Genomic DNA, 18,550 nt, shown 5'->3' on the forward strand with positions numbered 1-18,550 from the left:
ATAAGGCGAGAATGGATGTGATGTAAAAGAATAGATGTGAAGGCGTATGGAGCTATATGAATGGGAAGGAGGAAATGGATGTATGTATGTGTATGTATGGATGTGAATGTGCATGTATGTATGTGGATGTGTGGATGTGAATGTGGATGTAGAGGAATGGATGTAGATACGGATGTGGATGTATACATGTAGATGTGGATGTATGCATATAGATGTGGATGTATGGATGTGAATGTGAATGTATGTATGGATGTATGTAGGTGGATGTGGATGTGGATGTATGGATGTGGATATGGATGTGAATATATGATATGTGATGTGAAGGAATCTGAAGTGAAGAGATGGAAAATGATGTGATTGGATGAGTACACATATAAATGGAATGTGGAATAAGTAATGTGGATTAATGAGGGATAATGTGAAAAAATGAGAGTTAATATAGAAATTGTATTTGTAAACTGTTTGTAAATGGCTGTTTTATGTCAAGAATGCTGGGGAAGCATTTTGACCGTCTTGTGATTAAGGTCGTGGAGACCTAACTCATAAAGTTGCAACTGCTGACGGAGAGTCAATGGAGGACGTCTCGCGTAGCAAGGTCGACCGAGGTCTTGACCAGCCTCGGTTCGATTAAAATGGTGAGCTTCCGGTACGGTGGATGAGGGACCAAGGAAGCGGCCTATGAGTGAAGCGCTAGGTCACCTGCGAAGGATCCTAGAGGGTGCTCACCATACGGTGCTCGGGCTCTGGGTCGCCTAGGATACCCACGCGTGCGTCGAGGAAGATATTGGAACAAGGAGTAAGAGTTGTTTTGTGAAACCGGGCATGGATCTGGTTGATTGACCTTGCTGGTCTTCAATGGATGAGTCCATGGCTCTTTATATGGATCTGTTGGTTGATCTTGCTGATCTTCAACGAGAGTCCATCTTGATTTTTATAAGTGATTATATTGCCGAGTATTATGGGCTAGGAACTATTGAAAAGGCCCTTGTGTGGACAGGTGGTGAGCGTTCTAGTTGCCAATGATGCCATAGATACTTTGATGAAGGAATGATGGAAAATTATGAATCAACCGGATAAATTGGAAGATTGTGATCAGTGGTACTATGGTTTCATTAAAGGATTGTTTTAAAGTTAGCTGATGCTAAGAAAAAGGCAATTTTATATTGGGTGTGTAAGTGGTGTGGCTAGTTTTATGTTTGCAACTTCCGGCTAGGGGACCTTGGAACTCTTTTCCTTGGTACCCGGGACAAAACCTAACCAAATTCCAAATTGGATCCCATCACTACAGTGGTTGGGCGGTTGGCTAACCCATGGGATCGGATGGGGTTAGGCTGGACTGATGGATCCGTAAATCGAGACTCAATTTTTGTTACTACGATAGATAAAGTAAATCCCGGATAGTAATTGTTCTATGGATAGGAATCAACGGCTGTGCCTCTCTTGATGGGAAAAAAAGCGTTGATCCCAATGATCCAAGTGCAAGTTTCTTCCTTGATCTGACCGAGTATCTTTATAGGTGCAGTCGGATCAGTTTGATCACTAATGGTCTTGACTACGTTAGAGTAAAAAGTTATCCTGGAGGAATCGCCCGTGCTTTCCGGATAAGGGAAGTTTTTCCGGGTTCGGTTTGGAAAAACCGACGGATTAGTCTTTTGTCCGGATATCCGTAGACGAGGCCCCGAGTGTGGGACCCTGCCTCGCGCATGAAGTGCTACTTCCGCTGCTAGTACCCCGAATCTGTTGCGCGGTGGGAACAGGGATCTCAAATATCAAGTGCATGATATCTCAAGGCCAATAAATAGGCATGAGGCAGAGGTGAAATGAGTTTTTCTTTGGACCATGCATGACTATCTCGGGTTCTCAAAGTGCTCAGGTACATACTTAAATCGGATAACTTTAAACTTTAAGTTTATATCTCTACCTCTAAATCATCTCAATTTTAAAATAGGTTTGAAAACCTCCAAACATAATGCATGTCTGATTTGTGGACCATCACTTGTTTCGGAAAGACCCTCTACACTTAAGGTGGTGTATGACAAACATCATCGATTTCTCCCTTCTTCACATCGCAAGTATATGCCACATGATGTCTCACCACTTGTAATGAGACGTAGAGATTGGTTTGAGGCATGGAGAAGCACCCCCAATCCACCACCCAATGGGATGTCTAGACACTCAATATTTTTTTGACTTCAATATTGGTGTGAGTTGAAGATCAATCATCTCTTAGATCTCATGCATATTTTCAAGAATGTGGCAACAAATATTTGGGACCATTTAATTAGTAAAAGAGAGACAAAGGGTGTAAGGAATGCCTTACAACACATTGGACGCCTTCAAAGTGCATGGCCAATTAAAAGTGAGTAGTAACATGGTCCTACCAAAGGCACCATGGGTATTAACCAAGAAGGAGCATAATAAGGTCAAAAGTGTGATTACCTCTTTTCGTACACCAACGAGAGTAATGCATTCATTTAAGGGTGCTTTCACAAAGACCAAAAATAAAGGAGAGGTACAATTATATGGCCTCAAGATGTATGATTAGCACAAGATATTACAGGTATAAAAATATTCGCTTATGCATTTTCTCTTTATGGTACATAATTTATAGGCTCATATACTAACTTCCATTTTTTTCTATGTATGGTTTATTCTTCCAATTTCTATAGTTGGTTGTGGAGACAATAAGGTGAGAGAGGCTATTTACAAAATGGGAAGGTTAGTGAGGTTAGTTGCATATTTGGTATTCTTATACACTCACAAGTTATGTATAATAAATAGAACACATGATTACTATGTATGTAGGTATATATCCTCAAAGGAGATAGATTCTACATCCATTTTGAGATGGCTTGTCTCAATGCTATTGAGGCAGTGTGTATCATATGATCAAGGACAACTTTCCTAGAATAATTTTCTCTAGCCTATTGCATCTTATGGTGCATTTGGTTGATGAGCGCTTTGTGGTGTTGTTCATGTTCGGGGGATTTTTTTCCCTGAAAGGTTCACGAAAACCTTAAAGGAATTTGTGGGACAAAGAGCAAGGATAGAAGAAAACATGGCAAAGGGATTGTTGATGCAAGAGTCTCTTGTGTATATCTCAAAACATCTCTCTCACATAGATCCTTCCATGCCACAATTGAGGAGGATGACTGACTAATCACTAATGTGCCAAAAGAAAAAGGAAGGCAACGAAGATTGGATGAAGCATTACGCCAAAAGGTGAATACATCCTACATTCTAAATAGTCCCATCATGGAGACGTGGATTGGAAGATACAAGGATGTAATCAATAGACGAAAGGATGAGATAAGAGCTTTCAAAAGAGAAAATAGACTAGATGAAGCATTATACCAAACAACAAAAGGTGAATACATTCTGCATTGTAAATAGTCCCATCATCGAGAAGTGGATTGGGAGATACAAGGATGTAATTAATAGATGAAAGGATGAGAGAAGAGCTTTCAGAAGAGAAAATAGACTAGATTAAGCATTATGCCAACAAAAGGTGAATACATTCTACATTCTAAATAGTTGCATATCATGGAGAACTGGATTGGGCGATACAAGGATACAATCAATAGACAAAAGAATGAGAGAAGAGCTTTTACAAGATAAAATATATGCTTGACATTCTCATCCGGCTTGAAAACTCTACCAAATGTGATCAATATAGAATGGCTTCGTATGGCAATATCGATGGCATTGCAAAATGGAGAGATGCTCACAAGAGAAGAGCATGAGTATGCAAGAGGATGTGACCCTCAAGTAAGTACATTCTTCATCTATGTCTCATGCTTTGATCGTTATATACCTTGTTATGCAATATACTAATATCATGCTTTTGTTTAATGTTAGTAAAAACTATATAATGCAATATGGTGAGAGGGAAGTCACTTTTGCACGAAGCGTGTGGATTCTAAAAGAAACACATTTTATTGTGGTGTGATGGTAACTTTTGAGCAAGAAAGTCAAGCTAGTAGACATGATACCAATGTCATAGAGGACAATCTTGAGTATTGTAGAAGTATTCAAGATATTCTTGTAGCATATCGCCCATGATCTCACCAACCCAACTAGTGACGTAAGTGTAGACACTATCACCCACGTAGTTCAAAGTCTATAGCACTTATTGAGCTTGATATCTCAACATCAGTTATGTTATCTCTCTTGGATATCGTTGTGATGGTGTTGATTTTCTAATGGGCTCACTTCAAGCCTCGACCCATGGTTTCGTTTCATGTTATTGATGGGCTTCATGATGCTACTTCTAGTGTTTAAGTGTTAAATGTGATTTATGTTGGTGTTAAATCAAAGATGGTGCTCCCCTTGGTGATCATCTGTATATTCAACTCAGCTCTATATAGTCAAGAGTCAAAGGCTTATTAACTCTATGATCTAGAGGGGAAGAAGATGGTCACCAACTAAGATGTGGTGTTTGTGGAGAAGCCACACTCAGTTGTTGGAGGAGACAGGTCCATCCACTCTATCATTAGCTAGAGAAATATTCCACCCTGAGCCCAACCCACTAGCTATATTTCCTCTTAAGGAGGAGGAGTTTTCAGAGGATGAAGACTCTCACACACCACACCATCTTGCTACTGCACCACACGGAAAGCCACTTCCAAAGGGACACATGAGTGCAACCTAGTACCTGAGATGCTAGAATCTTTAGCAGATGGATCACACGGATCAAGAAGAATAGAGGAGCAGAGAAGAGTATTTTATCTATCTGTCAACATGGCCTTTGATGGTGGCTGAGATAATGGGAACAGTGAAGGAGATAGCCACCATGGGTTCTTAGTGGGGGGAAATTACGTGGCATAGACATGGTTCACTGCCCTCAAACCATGGACAACAAACCACTTCCCACTAACAATAAACCCATACTGGGCCCTAGCTACTACTAATAACGCTCGAATCCCTGACCATCTCCTAACCATCAATGGTTACAATAATGAACCCATACCATGCCCCAGCTACTATTAACGCTCGAACCCCTGACCATCTCCTAGCTATCAATGATCAGAATAATGATCCCTAAACCAAATTTTCCACCAAAGACAAGTGCACCGAGATGGCTTCTCCTCATAATGGGGGCTTTACAAATGTGTATCAAACATAGATGTGAGATACATGTTATGAGAGGCAAGCATTGATTATATACTAATAGTCTTCTCTTAGACCTAGACTTGGGTTTCTCTCTCTAGACATGAGCGATTCAAATTTCTCTCTCTAGATATAAGTGATCCAAATTTCTCTCTCTAGATATAAGTGATCCAAATTTCTCTCTCTGGACGTTAGCAATCTAAGTTTCTCTCTCTAGTGAGTGATTAACTTTCTCTCTAGACGTTAGATGATTCTCTAGATATGAGGCATTAGGCATGAGGCATGAATCATGAGCCAGCATGAATCACGAGGCGATCCATGTAGGCAATCCAACTTCTTTCATATCGCTAACTCTTGGATCGTGGTGGCGATCTGACTCAAATATGATTGGACTTTTGTAATCATCACTGACTCTTGGATCATGGTGATTTGACTCCCGGCCGATTCAATTTCTATGATTACCAACTCTTGGATCAGTGTGGCGATCCAACTCTTGGATGATTAAACTTCTATGATCGCCGATTTTACTTTTATCAAATCACGATTCGACTTTACAAATCGCCACACCCCTCAAATCGTCCTCACGATCCAACCCATATCGATCCAACTTTAGAACATCAATCAAATGATCAAACTCTTGAGATCATGAATTCTACTAAAGATACTAAAGATCCAATGGGCTTATGAGACCAAAGTGATACAATAATGTCCATGGCATATCTCATCATGGAATGGAAAATAAAACAGAAAGAAAACATTAACATAGCTATCTCATTGGGGTGATACAAAACTGTCCATGGAAACTTATCATGGAATACTAAGAACATAGAAACATGAGAGCAACATCAGCTTCAAGTAGATGGTATACCACTCTCCAAACAAGCATGGGGCTACTGAGTATGGCCGAGAGGTCTCCCTCAACTATGTCAAGTGGAAAGGTAGCTCGATGGCGGTGGAGCATGTCCTGGATCGAGTGCTGATGTGGTGACTGTGGCCGGGGGGGGGGGGGGGGGGGGCGAGGGCGTTGGGCACGCTGGAGTGCGGAGGCTCGGTCCAAGGTAACTCCTCTCGGGCGAGGTAGGTCCAAAGCAGCTCGTGGAGGGTCCACAAGATCCACTATGTCGGTGTACTCCACCTCTTGGGTCCGAAAGAAACTGGTGATGGTTGGCTGGCAAGGGAGGGGGTGGGGTGGCTGGGGCCGAAGTTCTCTCAAGGTGTCCCTCTATCTGTGGAGCTCAAGTAGGAAGAGGCCTAGGCAACGCTGGTCCTAGTAGTCAATGATCCTGGAGAGTGGACCAAATCCCTCACGAAATAGGCAGCAGTGAAACCTCCCGTGGATCTCATAGTATACTTGGCAGTGGCATATGTAATGCTCCTCCGTCTCAACCTATGTGTGGCATAATCGGCAGATCCTCTCCTCTCTGGGTCTCCGTATGAACTTCCCGGCTCTGAAGATGCGCTCAGCTCTACATGTCTCAACTCTGAGGTGATGGGATGAAACCTGTATTTGGCCAATCGCAATCCGCATGGCATGGTACATGTGAACACTCAAGTAGCCCGGTTGCTGGATGAATCCATCCTCAATGAGTGTGAGGAAGCAATCTCTGTAGAAGTGCATTGTTGGGGGGAGCTCCAGAGGTGTGATCCATGTGCAATGGGTGTAGAGGCTGAGAAGATCTAACCGGATAATCCAGTTGGTATCCTCGTGAGAGAGCCGGAGAAAAGGGGATTCCAAATTGTACTAAAGGGGGGGCAGGGTCCATGCGAAGCCCATATACTGAGAACCAAGTGGAAACTAGTGCATACCATACTCCAAAGTGGCCCTCAAGTGCTAGCTGTCTCGAGGACTCCAGGGCAAGCCTTGGGTACCTGTCGAGATCCATGTGACTAATGCGATGGAGGTATGTGACTGTCTGGAAGAGTGCATCCACTACCATCGAGGCTACAGCAAACTCTTCCTGGATAATCTGGTGTGGGATTGATGATTTGCTACGGATCATGCGGGAGAACATCATGACATTGGGCCTCTCAGCTCGCTACCAATCCTCATTAGATAAATCTGGCCCCCAAAAGACTGATCCATACATCAAGGCTGGTGTGACGAGGATGTAAAAAAGCCAGCCCTTCATCCTAGGCTCCTGGAAATGTGCCTGGAAGCACTGCCGCTCTAGTAAGCTCAAGGCTACATATCCTCATGTCATTCTGGCATGTGCTGCGGGAACCATGGTAAAGCGTGGACCACTGAGAGAGTCTACCACAAGGAACAGCAGAGATGGAGACTTTCTCCACCCGCTCCTTGCTCTCAACTTGCAGAGAGAAAGTCGGGAAGAGAGTGTGATAAAGAGAGCAAATCGCATGACATCCCACCACATTGCCATAATTTTGGATAGATTCAAGAGGTTTGTAACTAAAATCCAACAGATTCGTAATTGAAAATGATGCAGTACGATATCTGCAATGCACAAAGCAAATTCTTCTCTAGCTATTTAAATCATGGACTATTTGGATTAATCCAAGACCATGTCCATAGCTCACAGGTAAGTATTAGTGCCAGGCTAGTCTTAGCTCATATCAATTCTATATAACAATCTTCTAAGCTCACAAGGACCTAACTAAACATAGGCACGCCAAGATTGGCCCAAAAGGCTCACCTATGAACCAATGTTCACTCAAGAATTTTTGCATCACATTTTCAAAGAGACCATGTGATCTCAAATGTCTTATAATACCTTGCAAAAAATTAAGACACATTGCTAACCCTTTCAACATGGAGACGCTTGACATAAACACTCATCCTTAGCCTCAAGTTCGATTCACATGGGTTTTAAGGCCATACAATTTATAAGAATATGGCATGGGGAAAGAGATAGCGAGACAAAGCAAAACACAATGGAGAGAACATCTTCTAGTAGGAGAAGAGACATGTATGAAACTGTATTGCATGCTTTGTGTTCAAGAACAAAGGCATACTGTATTGCAAGCTTAGTGTTTGAGAACAAGCCATACTCAGGACAAACCTCATTACAACCAGCCTACAAGTGAAAATGTATCCGCTTAGGCCAGCAAAGTTACTAAAATCCTACCATCACCATTAGACATTGATTGAACACGCGCAAGAACAAGAAATAGCTCAATAACTCATGCGTGACTATACCACTATCAACTGTGAGAGTCACGGCTTTCATATGTTTAGCATCACTGTTCAACTTTCTTATATACAGTGTAGAGTTTGAATTAGACGACCTTACACAAAGCCTATCATTTCAGATACACAAAAACAATAAATCAATAAACAACACAACAGTGTCAGAAAAAACTTGAGCAGCATTGCAACATTGCATTGATCTTCACAACCTGCCTGAAGTAGAAAGATTAAAGGGGCCTCAAGATGTGAATTGCTTCCCAAAGTCTTGCAAAACTCTTACCTCCAGCCTACACATGTGCACTAAAACAGTACATAGAATCTGAGCTAGCTAAAAAAATTAAGAGCACTGATCGCTCAAACAATGAAACACCCAAGCCGAGAGTTGGGTGGGCTGAAGAACTCCTGAAAACCAAGTCTAATGCGTAGATACTAATCTACTAGCATAAGAAACAAAGGGTTAGAGTTAACTCTTATATAGTTGAAACATGCACTATCCATGCGTAACTAGATATAATGTAGCATGACATGCTGACCACGCCATGGCATGAAGCTTTACATGGCTTTAATACTAGTACTCGTAATTCAGCAACATGCTATTAGCAAAGGTGCTAGATATTCATAAACAATGCCCACCATTACATGGAGAACCATATAAAAGCAGCCCAAAATTAGATGAGGTGCCCTGAAGAAATTTGAATGAGGAACTTCTCAAAACATATTACACATTCAACCATATGAAAAGCCTGGGCTGAAGCAAACAACAAAAGAAACATTTAAGCAAAAAGGCTTTTGGGCTTGAACAGAGAGCTGAAGCCTTCAAAGGTGAAAGTGAAGCCCCTCCCATCAGAATGATGTTATCGTGATTTTCCACAAATTTCTTCCCGGCCTCCCATGTATGGTTGAAGCACTTTGGGTATAGAAACTGACCCATTTTGCTGTTGGAAGTTTTCCAGTAATGCGACTATCATTCGAGGAACAGCACAAGCAGTGGCATTGAGCGTGTGGGGGAATCGCAGAGGAGGGCCCTTCCCTTTCTTGAGCATGGTAGAAGGATCTTCTGCTGGACGGTAGCGTATGTTCAGGCGACGACTTTGATAGTCGGTACAATTCGATGCACTTGATATCTGCAGAGATTCCACTTTTCTTAAGAAACTACCTAACACGAGCCTGAAGGCACTGCCACACGAGCAGTATCATAATATATTCCTATGCAAACATAAATATTTTACTTACTTCACCATATCGATCAAGTCCAGGCATCCAAGCCTCCACATCATACTTCCTATAAGCAGGTGCTCCAAGGTCCTCCGAGGGCATGTCTAGAGTTCTGAAAAAACGATTATATCTTTTCTATGAGTTTGGTATATATCATAAGAGAAAAGGGTAGTAGACCCTCTTTGATGTAGCGCTCTCTCTCTCTCTCTCTCTCTCTCTCCGCCCCCCACAACTTATATTCAGCATGTATGCATTCGCGAAAGAGATCACCTCCCATGGCTAGCGCTAGAGTCCGCTATGCAGTTATATCGTGAGAGGGAGAGAGTGCAGGTGAGAGAAGCTGGATTGCCCTCCCAGTTGGCACGGCCACCACTACCAAAACATGCATGGTATTCAGACATACACATGGCATACAGATGGACCGTCTCCCCCCTCAGTACAGCCTAGATTCCCCCTACCTCAACTTGTCACAACATGAGATCTGGCTCATCATAGATCTACTCGGACTACACACATGCATCAGACATGGGTGTTACTATCAGAGATTGGTAAGAAGTCTACAGAGATCACTTCTTGAGACTCTCCGAGGTTGGATTCATTGAGATCCCGGGATACATACAAATACACATGTCACATGCTATGCATATCACAATTGGCCAGCTCAGGGTATCCTCCCACCACCTCCGAGTAGAGACTGGCAGAGCCAAGGATATCCCACACGAGGAGAAAATATGCAGAATATGCACCAGGGGTGCAGTAGATGAAGAGGCCCATTATATGCATAGCTCTCTGGCTTACTAGGAGATACAGGGGAGATTCCACTGCCTTTTCCAGGAAGGATTCGGGCCACTCACACAAGTGATACAGTACAAGGACCAGGGATGCCTGGGCATGTACACAATGGAGCTCATATGACAGAAGGATGTGCTGCTGAGGTAGCACCCTGAAAGAAAGGCCCAGCCCCGATAGGACTCCTCCCAAAGAGCCATCACAAATTTCTGTGGTACACACATCCACATCAGAGTCCACCACCCACATCAGTGCCTCTACTCCGACATCAAATCCCACCACCCATACCCGCCCTCTGGCTCCATGCCCCAAAGGTGTTCTTAGCGAGAGACCTCGATCCATTCTATGAGCCAAATGCCCCCGAACCAGAGCATTAGGAGCCTCCACCACACAGAGACAGATCCGGGAAGTTCTTGTTGGGATTCGGAGTCATATGTGTGCATGTACATCTCCTGTGTCCGCCCTGTGTATCCACCAATGTGTAAGTGTAGAGGTGTGAACACCTATCTAGGTGTGAATACCCCTTACATGTGTAAATGTGTTTGTGTGTGTACGAACACTCACTCATGTGAGTAAGTGAGTTATTACATGTGAAACACCTCTTGTAGCCACGTAAGTGTTCGTGTGTGTAAGCAATGATGTCATCAGTTAGCCATGTGCCATTGCCCCATGGTTTGTGTAAGGCATCTTGCCTATAAAAGCATTGTACCTTGTAAGCTTCATATCACATCAATACAACATTACATTGTACATGCAATCATTGTGTATTAACAGTGATACTACACACTCTCTCTCTCTCATTTTTTCCTGTGGCTGTCCTCCACCTGCATCTGCCATAGCCTTGGAAACAATTGGCATCAAAGATTGATACGCTGCAGTCTGCACCGACATATGCTGTGTGCTGACGCCTACAAGTGCACCAACTGTTGCTGCTGCTGTATGCTGCCCAGAGTCAGTCCAGTGCTGCCACCATAACAGCACCACCTACTGTGCACCTCCGCTGAGTGCCACCTATGTGCCGACTGCCGGACTGAACTATTTGTGCCGATGCCACCTCTGCTGCAATCGCAATCTCTGCTGGCACCGTCTCTGCTGGCGCCTTTGCATCCCGCTGCTCTACTGCTTGCCTGTTTGCCGCCCTGCTCCTTGCTGTTTGTGACCCTACTTCACCTGCTGCTGCTGCAATGGCTGCCTTCTCCTGGACGGGTCACCTCATGCACTAAACACTCTCTGAGCTGCTTCTACAGTATCAAAATTCCCTACTGCCTTGTCTTCCAGCTCCATAGTTCATTGGCTAAGCTACTTCTCTCTGCAGTGTTTCTCCCTTAGTCTCACTATCGATAGCCATGGACCTTCCTAGATCAGCAAACACATTCAAGAAGTTATCTGGCAACAATTTCCCACCATGGCAAACAAAAGTCAGACTCCTGCTCATGAGACATGGAGTCTAGAGTGCTGTCAAAATCACAAAAGAGAAGCCTAAAGGTGAAGCTATAGCAAGTGTAGTGAGAGCTTGGACAGAGAAGAATGACCGAGCACTAGGACACATCGGTCTAGGGCTTGCCATCATGTCGACTTTGACAAGACTACCGAATAGGTATGGGACAATCTTGAAAATCTGTTCGGGAACAAGATTAACAATTCAAAGGTGTTTCCAAAGCAAAAGTATTATGTTTTTAAAATGAAAGAACATCACATATTGCAAGAGCACCTCAGCTCCATGAGTTCCCTCTTCCAATAACTAGCTGCTTTAAGGGCCAACACTGATGAGAATGACAAGAGAGCAGTACTCTTTTCTAGCTTGGAGAGATGGAAAAGTACAAAGAGGTGATGTCTTCACTTCGGGTCTCCGGAGAGATGCCACATGATGACATGGTGGCCATCCTCATTGATGAGGATCGTTGACTTCGAGAGTTGCAAGAAACTAGGATTGGCCACTGAAAGCATGGAGTGACAACATGGGTGTGGGTCACCATCCTAGGGCAATAGCCAAGAAGGCCATGAAAGCTTCGGCATGAGCACCAAGACGACATAGATGTCTATAGAGTGAATATGATCAAAACAGTACAATGCCCATGAGCCCTATGCCTAATAAAGCCCAAGGCTCCCAAAAGTACACATGTAAATGACCCTAAGCCCAAGTGCCTAGGTGCAACCAAATCTACTTCATTACACAAAGATAAGGCATTTTGCCTATAAAGGCATTGTCTTGTAAGCGTCATGTCACATCAATACAACATTACATTCACATGCAATCATTGTGTATTAATAGTACTTGATAATGCACTCTCTCTCTCTCTCTCTCTCTCATTTTTTGCTATGGTTATCCTCCACCTACATCCGTCATAGCCTTGGGCAACAACTCTTTGCCGATATGACATGCTCCCATCACAGAGGCCTGAACCCGTCTCCTTTGAGATTGGTACTAGCTGAGGGATTATCCGATAATTATCTCCTATCTCGATGTGTACACACATTGGTGTTTTTTCCTTTTTTTTTTTCATTTCCTTTTCAGTTCTTCCATGGCTCAATCGGTATATCCATTGTATTACTTATGGTCTCATAGACCCTTGGAATCTTCCATAGACGTCTCTCTCTCTCTCTCTCTCTCTCTCTCTCTCGTGTTTGGAGAGTGGTATACCATCTACTCGGAGCTGATGCTGCTCTCATGTTTCTATGTTCTTAGTATTCCATGGTGAGTTTCCATGGACAGTTTTGTATCACCCCAGTGAGATAGCTATGTTTATGTTTTCTTTCTATTTTATTTTCCATTCCATGATGAGATATGCCATGGACATTATTGTATCACTTTGGTCTCATAGGCCCATTGGGTCTTTAGTAGACGCTTAATATCTCTCTCTCTCTCTCTCTCTCTCTCTCTCTCTCTCTCTCTCTCTCCACTGACATTTTGACTTCATTTGACTAGATTATTTGTAACTTTTGGTCTCATAGGTCATTTTGGCCTTTCGAAGACATTAATACAGATTTCATTTCTCCCCCCACCCCCCGAAAAAAGACCATGTGAGTGAGATAGTGCCATCGCAATAGGCTGAGATATTCCTTGCTCTCTCAGCACCACCATGCCTCAGTCAGCAAAATGGAATTGGCTGCACGTGAAGGTCAAGGACACATTCAAAACAATGAACATGATCACTGCATCTTCATCCAATCCTGTCAGCCCTATAGTCCCGCTTATTAGGAAGGGCATACAGTGTTCATGCATGCACAAAAACTGGAAAGGAATTGCAGCCCTAAGAAAAAAGAATGAGAAGCTGAAGAAGCAAAGGACTTAAATGGCTAACATCACTTAGACCCTTCAAGCCAGTGAAGTCCAAGATAAAGATGCACTAGAGAGCACATTGCTGGCTCAACTTGGAAGGCTTCAGGAGACGACTCTCCATCAAGAAATGCAACACATGCATTTCTTGATGGCTAAACTGGGAAGGCTTCAGGAGACGATTGCAGCTCTCCTTCAAGAAATGCAACACATGCAGGAGCTCATCACCAAAACCCAAGAAGAAGTGGCTGTGACCTCTAAATGGATGAAGTGTAAGGACGCAAAAACCCATGCAGAATCAAAATGAGACACTGCTATGATACCATCCGGAAAAAAACATAAATATTCTTTACATCTCAGCTAGAGAGCTTGACAAAGGATGAATAGAAACAACTAAGCATTGTTAGGAAGGAGCCAAGGCCAGACTCACTGCCAGCCCATCAAGAATTCTACTGGCGGACGGAAGCCGCATTGAAGAAATGAACGGAGAGTAGGTGGCAGTCTGAACTCGCTGTGAACACGAGTCATAGGGTGGACCTATAAATAGGCCGTGACACAATCATTTGTAACTTTTCATCATTGTACTTTTGGTCATACTTGAAATCCTTGTAGCATCCAGTCTTGAGAGCTTATTGAAAGCTATACATTGTGTTCTTTCATTGTAATTCCTTGAGAATATTGTATACGACTTTGGTAAGAAATATGATACAGTTTCTTTACTTCATCATCTCTTGTGTCTTTTAATGTAAATGTTTTTAGTGTGATAATGTTGTCTGAGAAAGTATTCCCTAGTACTAATTGCACCGCGCATTTTCGACCCCGATAAACCCTCCAATCACCGCAAGTGGGAACGGTACTGAAACTCACATTCCACTCGGGGCGAAAAGTAGATTGAGTAAGGTTTACTTCAATGATACTGAAGGCATCTGGAAAAAGTTTCCTGAGTAATTCCTGTGAAACCTGAGCGTAGAAACTTACCCATCTACTTTTGGCAATCCTGCTGGGTTTCGTACTATTGATCAAAATGCCAATAGAATTCAGTAATATCCAGCAATTCAAAGTCTTTCAAGGTAGATTATCCTACTACATGGCACACCTGCTTAAGTCGCACTACGCACACCTTTACTCAAACCTTATTCACACGAACCTGTTATCCAATCCCACAGTTGACCAATCTCGTCTGCACTAGAGTGAGTTCTTTAGTGCTTTCCAAGGAGTCTGCTATCATATAATGGGAGAAGCATTACACAGTTCTGGAATCATGGACGTAATAGGCATGCAGACTAGATTGATGGCTCAGGGGAGGAGACAACTCAGTTGAACAGCAGAGATTGGGCAAGTGAAGAGCGATCTGTGGCTCAAGAGGAGGTAGCCAGTCAGATGGATACTACCATGACACACGTGTTCCCATACGTTCCCAGAATGAAGCACACCTGATAGGAAGCACCAGAAGACAAAGATCAAGATGGAATGTGCTCGGTATAAGGGGGATAAGAAACACCCCCGTATTCGCATAAGGGCATTCGAGCAATGGGCCAAGCTCAATAGCATCACTGAAGGTATCTGGAGTACTTCCCATACTCTTTCAAAGGTAAAGCTTGGTGCAGAAGTCGGTACCCTTCCTTGTCCACCTCTCGGAAATCATCTTCTTTGCAGATCATACATAGGGGGTGTACAGGTCTTTGATCAACCATTTTAACCTTGAAGGTGTCTCTCTGCAAGTCCTTGATTTTTAGCTTCTTGACTATAACACCGGATATGTGGAGACTGTTGCATTCAAGATATCTACTTCTGGGATCATTGGAGAGATTTGTGGTCTGGCCGTGAAGAGTACTGGATCTTCTGAAAGTGGGCTCTCGGCTGAAGTTGATTGGTGAGGCTGAGATTCACCGAGAGCATTTTGTTGCCGGAGATAGTCCAGACAGTATGGTGCCATCTTCAGGAGTTGCCCGACTCTGATTGTCAACTGCATATCCCTAAACAAATCCAAGGACTCCTGAGCCTTAGGAATTTCCTGGCATCTTTTGCAAAATGGCTTGGTAGTTGGTGCTGTTGTAGTGCTTCGCTCTGTGTTGCTTCCTGTAGTTTCCTCACCTTGTTAGCTGTACCAGCTTCTCCTTCTATTTCTCTTTCAATAGGTTGTTTCCAGCTGACATTCTTCCCTTTTCTGCTCGTGTATTCCTCTGGTCAGGGTGTTGGAACGCCACATTCTGTCCCTGATACCCCAGATTCCGCTTGTACCCTTTCTAAGTGCCTCCAGCTGCTTCATTATGGCCACAATTTCATCGCTGCAGTTCTTAGCTCTCATGTGTTCCTCTCGGTGATGCTTTTTCTTCTTCTTGCGCTCTGAGTCTGAATCTTTACTATCTAAACTGTCATGTACTTTCTGCTCTGGCCGATTTATCATTCTCAAACTTTCGTGTCCTCTAGATCAATTCTTCCAATGTTTGTGTTGAGTTGCATTGCTCCATCTTCCAGATACTTTTTGTCCTTTTAACCCATTTAAGAACCATGACCGGAGATTGTGCTCAGTCGGCAGGTTCTGCATCTTGTCACTGTATTCCCTGACAGTGTCTCGCTTTTGCTTGATTTTTAAGAACTTACAGAGCAGTTTCTCATCACTGCGAGTGACTCTGTATCGCTCCACGAATGCTTGCCCTTTCCTCTCATATGTGGGTAAGTTCTTTGGCGGGTAATGCCCTGACAACATTTCAGCATTGCATGATTGAAAGCTTTGCGGATTTCTTGGACAAATTTATCACAATCTTCCTCGATGAGTTCTCAAAATGAAATGGAGCACATGAAGTACATGTAGGAGATTTATAGATTTCGTCGTGAACATGTATGTAGGAGTTCTCAAAATGATGGAGCACATGAAGTACCTTTAGGAGATTTATACATTTTGTAGTGGACATGTATGTAGAAATCAGGCTTTATTAAAGCTAGGAAAAATAGGTATTAGTTAGATGGTTTTTAACCTTATAGCCACTTTTAGCCATTTTTAAAGGGACACTTGGCAAACTCTTCTTGACCCCTTTTGGGCCTTTGTTTTAGGGGTCATCGAGAAGACTTCCGCTGTCATCGACTCTACTTGCAATTGGTAAGCTTTTATGCTTAAATATGGAAGCAAGTAGCAGGAGGGAGGAACCGGATTACAAGATCACATATCCTATGTAGTGTTCTCTTGTCCTACGTGCTCTCTTGCAGATTGTTGCTATCATGTGTTGGTGGAACAATAGAGAGCAGATGGTAAGGAACAGGGGCACTTGAGAGGGTAGTGTGGGTTGCAAGTCTACATCGAAAACCACTTGTTTACAATACTGTATTCATATGCATTGGTATAGAAATCTGGTCAGAAATGCCCATGATACTACGTACTTGATTCTCCCAAGATCAATATACTTTATTTAAGGGAGGGGTCGGCCGTTCCGGCTCATTGTGTGTCTCTTGTCAATTCAGCAAATTACTTCTTATATGTAAGCAAGTGTCCATCAAATCTTAGTGTATTCAAGTGTATTGATTAGCATTGTGTTTAAACAAGTTACATTGGTAATCAAAGCATACAGTTCTCTTTCACTTCTATCGTGAGAGACGATCACCATGAACACTAGCTATCTCTACACTTAGAACATTATGGACAGCCATACAATGAATGTTCGAGATGCTAACACAAGAGGCAGGGACAATGAAATGCATGCCTCCAATGTTTTACAAGATGAGCAAACTCATGTGGTGCACAATAGGGAACATGAATATGTGGGACAGCCGTCCCATGGCAAAGAGAAGATGCAGGAAGAAGAGGATAGTCTTGAGGACTGAACTTACTCGTGTGCAGGCTCTTCACCATGCACAACAAGAAGAATTGAATCTTTACCGCCGCGAGGATCCATTGGTACATGACCGTTTGAAGGCCAAGAAAGCTGAATCTTATATGGATCATGCAATGGCAATGATTGCTCAAGAGTTGCACATGCAACCGAGGGATGCAGCACCGTGCATACTTGGCTCGTACCGAGGATGCCTATGCAGAAAAGGCAACCATCCCACATGTCTTGGAATCCCCACAGGTGCCCGAACAAGAACTTATGTCTAAGAGGATGAATCTCCATGCTATGGGAGAGGAACAATTAGTGACTTCACGCCTTGCAGGAATACCTTCTGTAGCCTGTGAAGGATACAATGTTTATGGTAGTGTTCAAAATGTATGTCAAATGCCATTTGCCGGCTGAAAATGTGCGTGCACAACAGATGCATCATGGGCTGCAATTTTTTGTTGGTGCAGGTATTCTGCGTATCTCTCATGCCACTCATGCCTTCGAGTGTGCTCGTGTGGGAGAAGCTATTGCTGAAAATGTATCAATGCATGTTGAGGAGCCAGCCATGGCTCATGCTTATAGGGCATATGTATCTATGCCTTATGCATCACCTTTTGGTCCTAAAATGATGCCAGTCCACAGGGGCTGTCCCAATGGACAAACATGGGGGAAAACATGTTGAGATGCAGGCACATGCATCAAAGTCTCGTGACTTCAAAGCCAGAGACAAATCTGTGAAGTTTAACGCATATCATGGAAAATATGATGCATCAAAGGCACTTGCTTTTATTGCCCAGTTTGATATTGCTTTCAGTGATGAGGATTTCACTCAGAAATCCATGATCCAGTATGTAAGCATGTTCATGAAAGGCACTGCTGCCCATTGGTGGCTCACGGAGAAGCTCTCACCGAATCCTATTAGATCATGGGAAGAGTTCAAGGAGAGGTTCTATGCTCAATTCTTGCCTCCCAATGCATTGAATGAGATAACAATGGAGTGGGATTGGGTGAAGCAAAATGAGAGGGAATCAGTGAATGCGTATGTACAAAAGTTTTGGAAAGTGCTTTTGGAGGTATCTCCATTTATGCATGTCACCGAGGCGGAAAGGAAGAGAAGGTTTCAATCGGGATTGCAACCCGTGTACAAAGCGGGACTACAAATGTATCCTGGTCACACCTTACACCAATTAATCACAGCCG

The 18,550-nt window shown here is 43.2% G+C and overlaps 1 protein-coding gene across 1 annotated transcript in view; it reads right to left on the bottom strand.

The window, feature by feature from the left end:
* Positions 1-8,702: 8,702 nt before the first annotated feature.
* Positions 8,703-18,550, bottom strand: part of SRS (Seryl-tRNA synthetase) — a 59,215-nt gene continuing 49,367 nt past the window's right edge. Inside the window, exons 9-10 of the mRNA XM_086795323.1 lie at positions 9,488-9,581; positions 8,703-9,378 (exon numbers count right to left, since the gene is read on the bottom strand). Coding sequence (XP_086651449.1) covers positions 9,109-9,378; positions 9,488-9,581 — 364 coding nt within the window. The 3' untranslated portion in view covers positions 8,703-9,108. The remainder of the gene's footprint in view (positions 9,379-9,487; positions 9,582-18,550) is intronic.

Source organism: Cibotium barometz, chromosome 62 (assembly GCF_041138505.1).
Source record: "Cibotium barometz isolate CiBa-2024 chromosome 62, ASM4113850v1, whole genome shotgun sequence".
NCBI classification, from domain to species: Eukaryota; Viridiplantae; Streptophyta; class Polypodiopsida; order Cyatheales; family Cibotiaceae; genus Cibotium; species Cibotium barometz.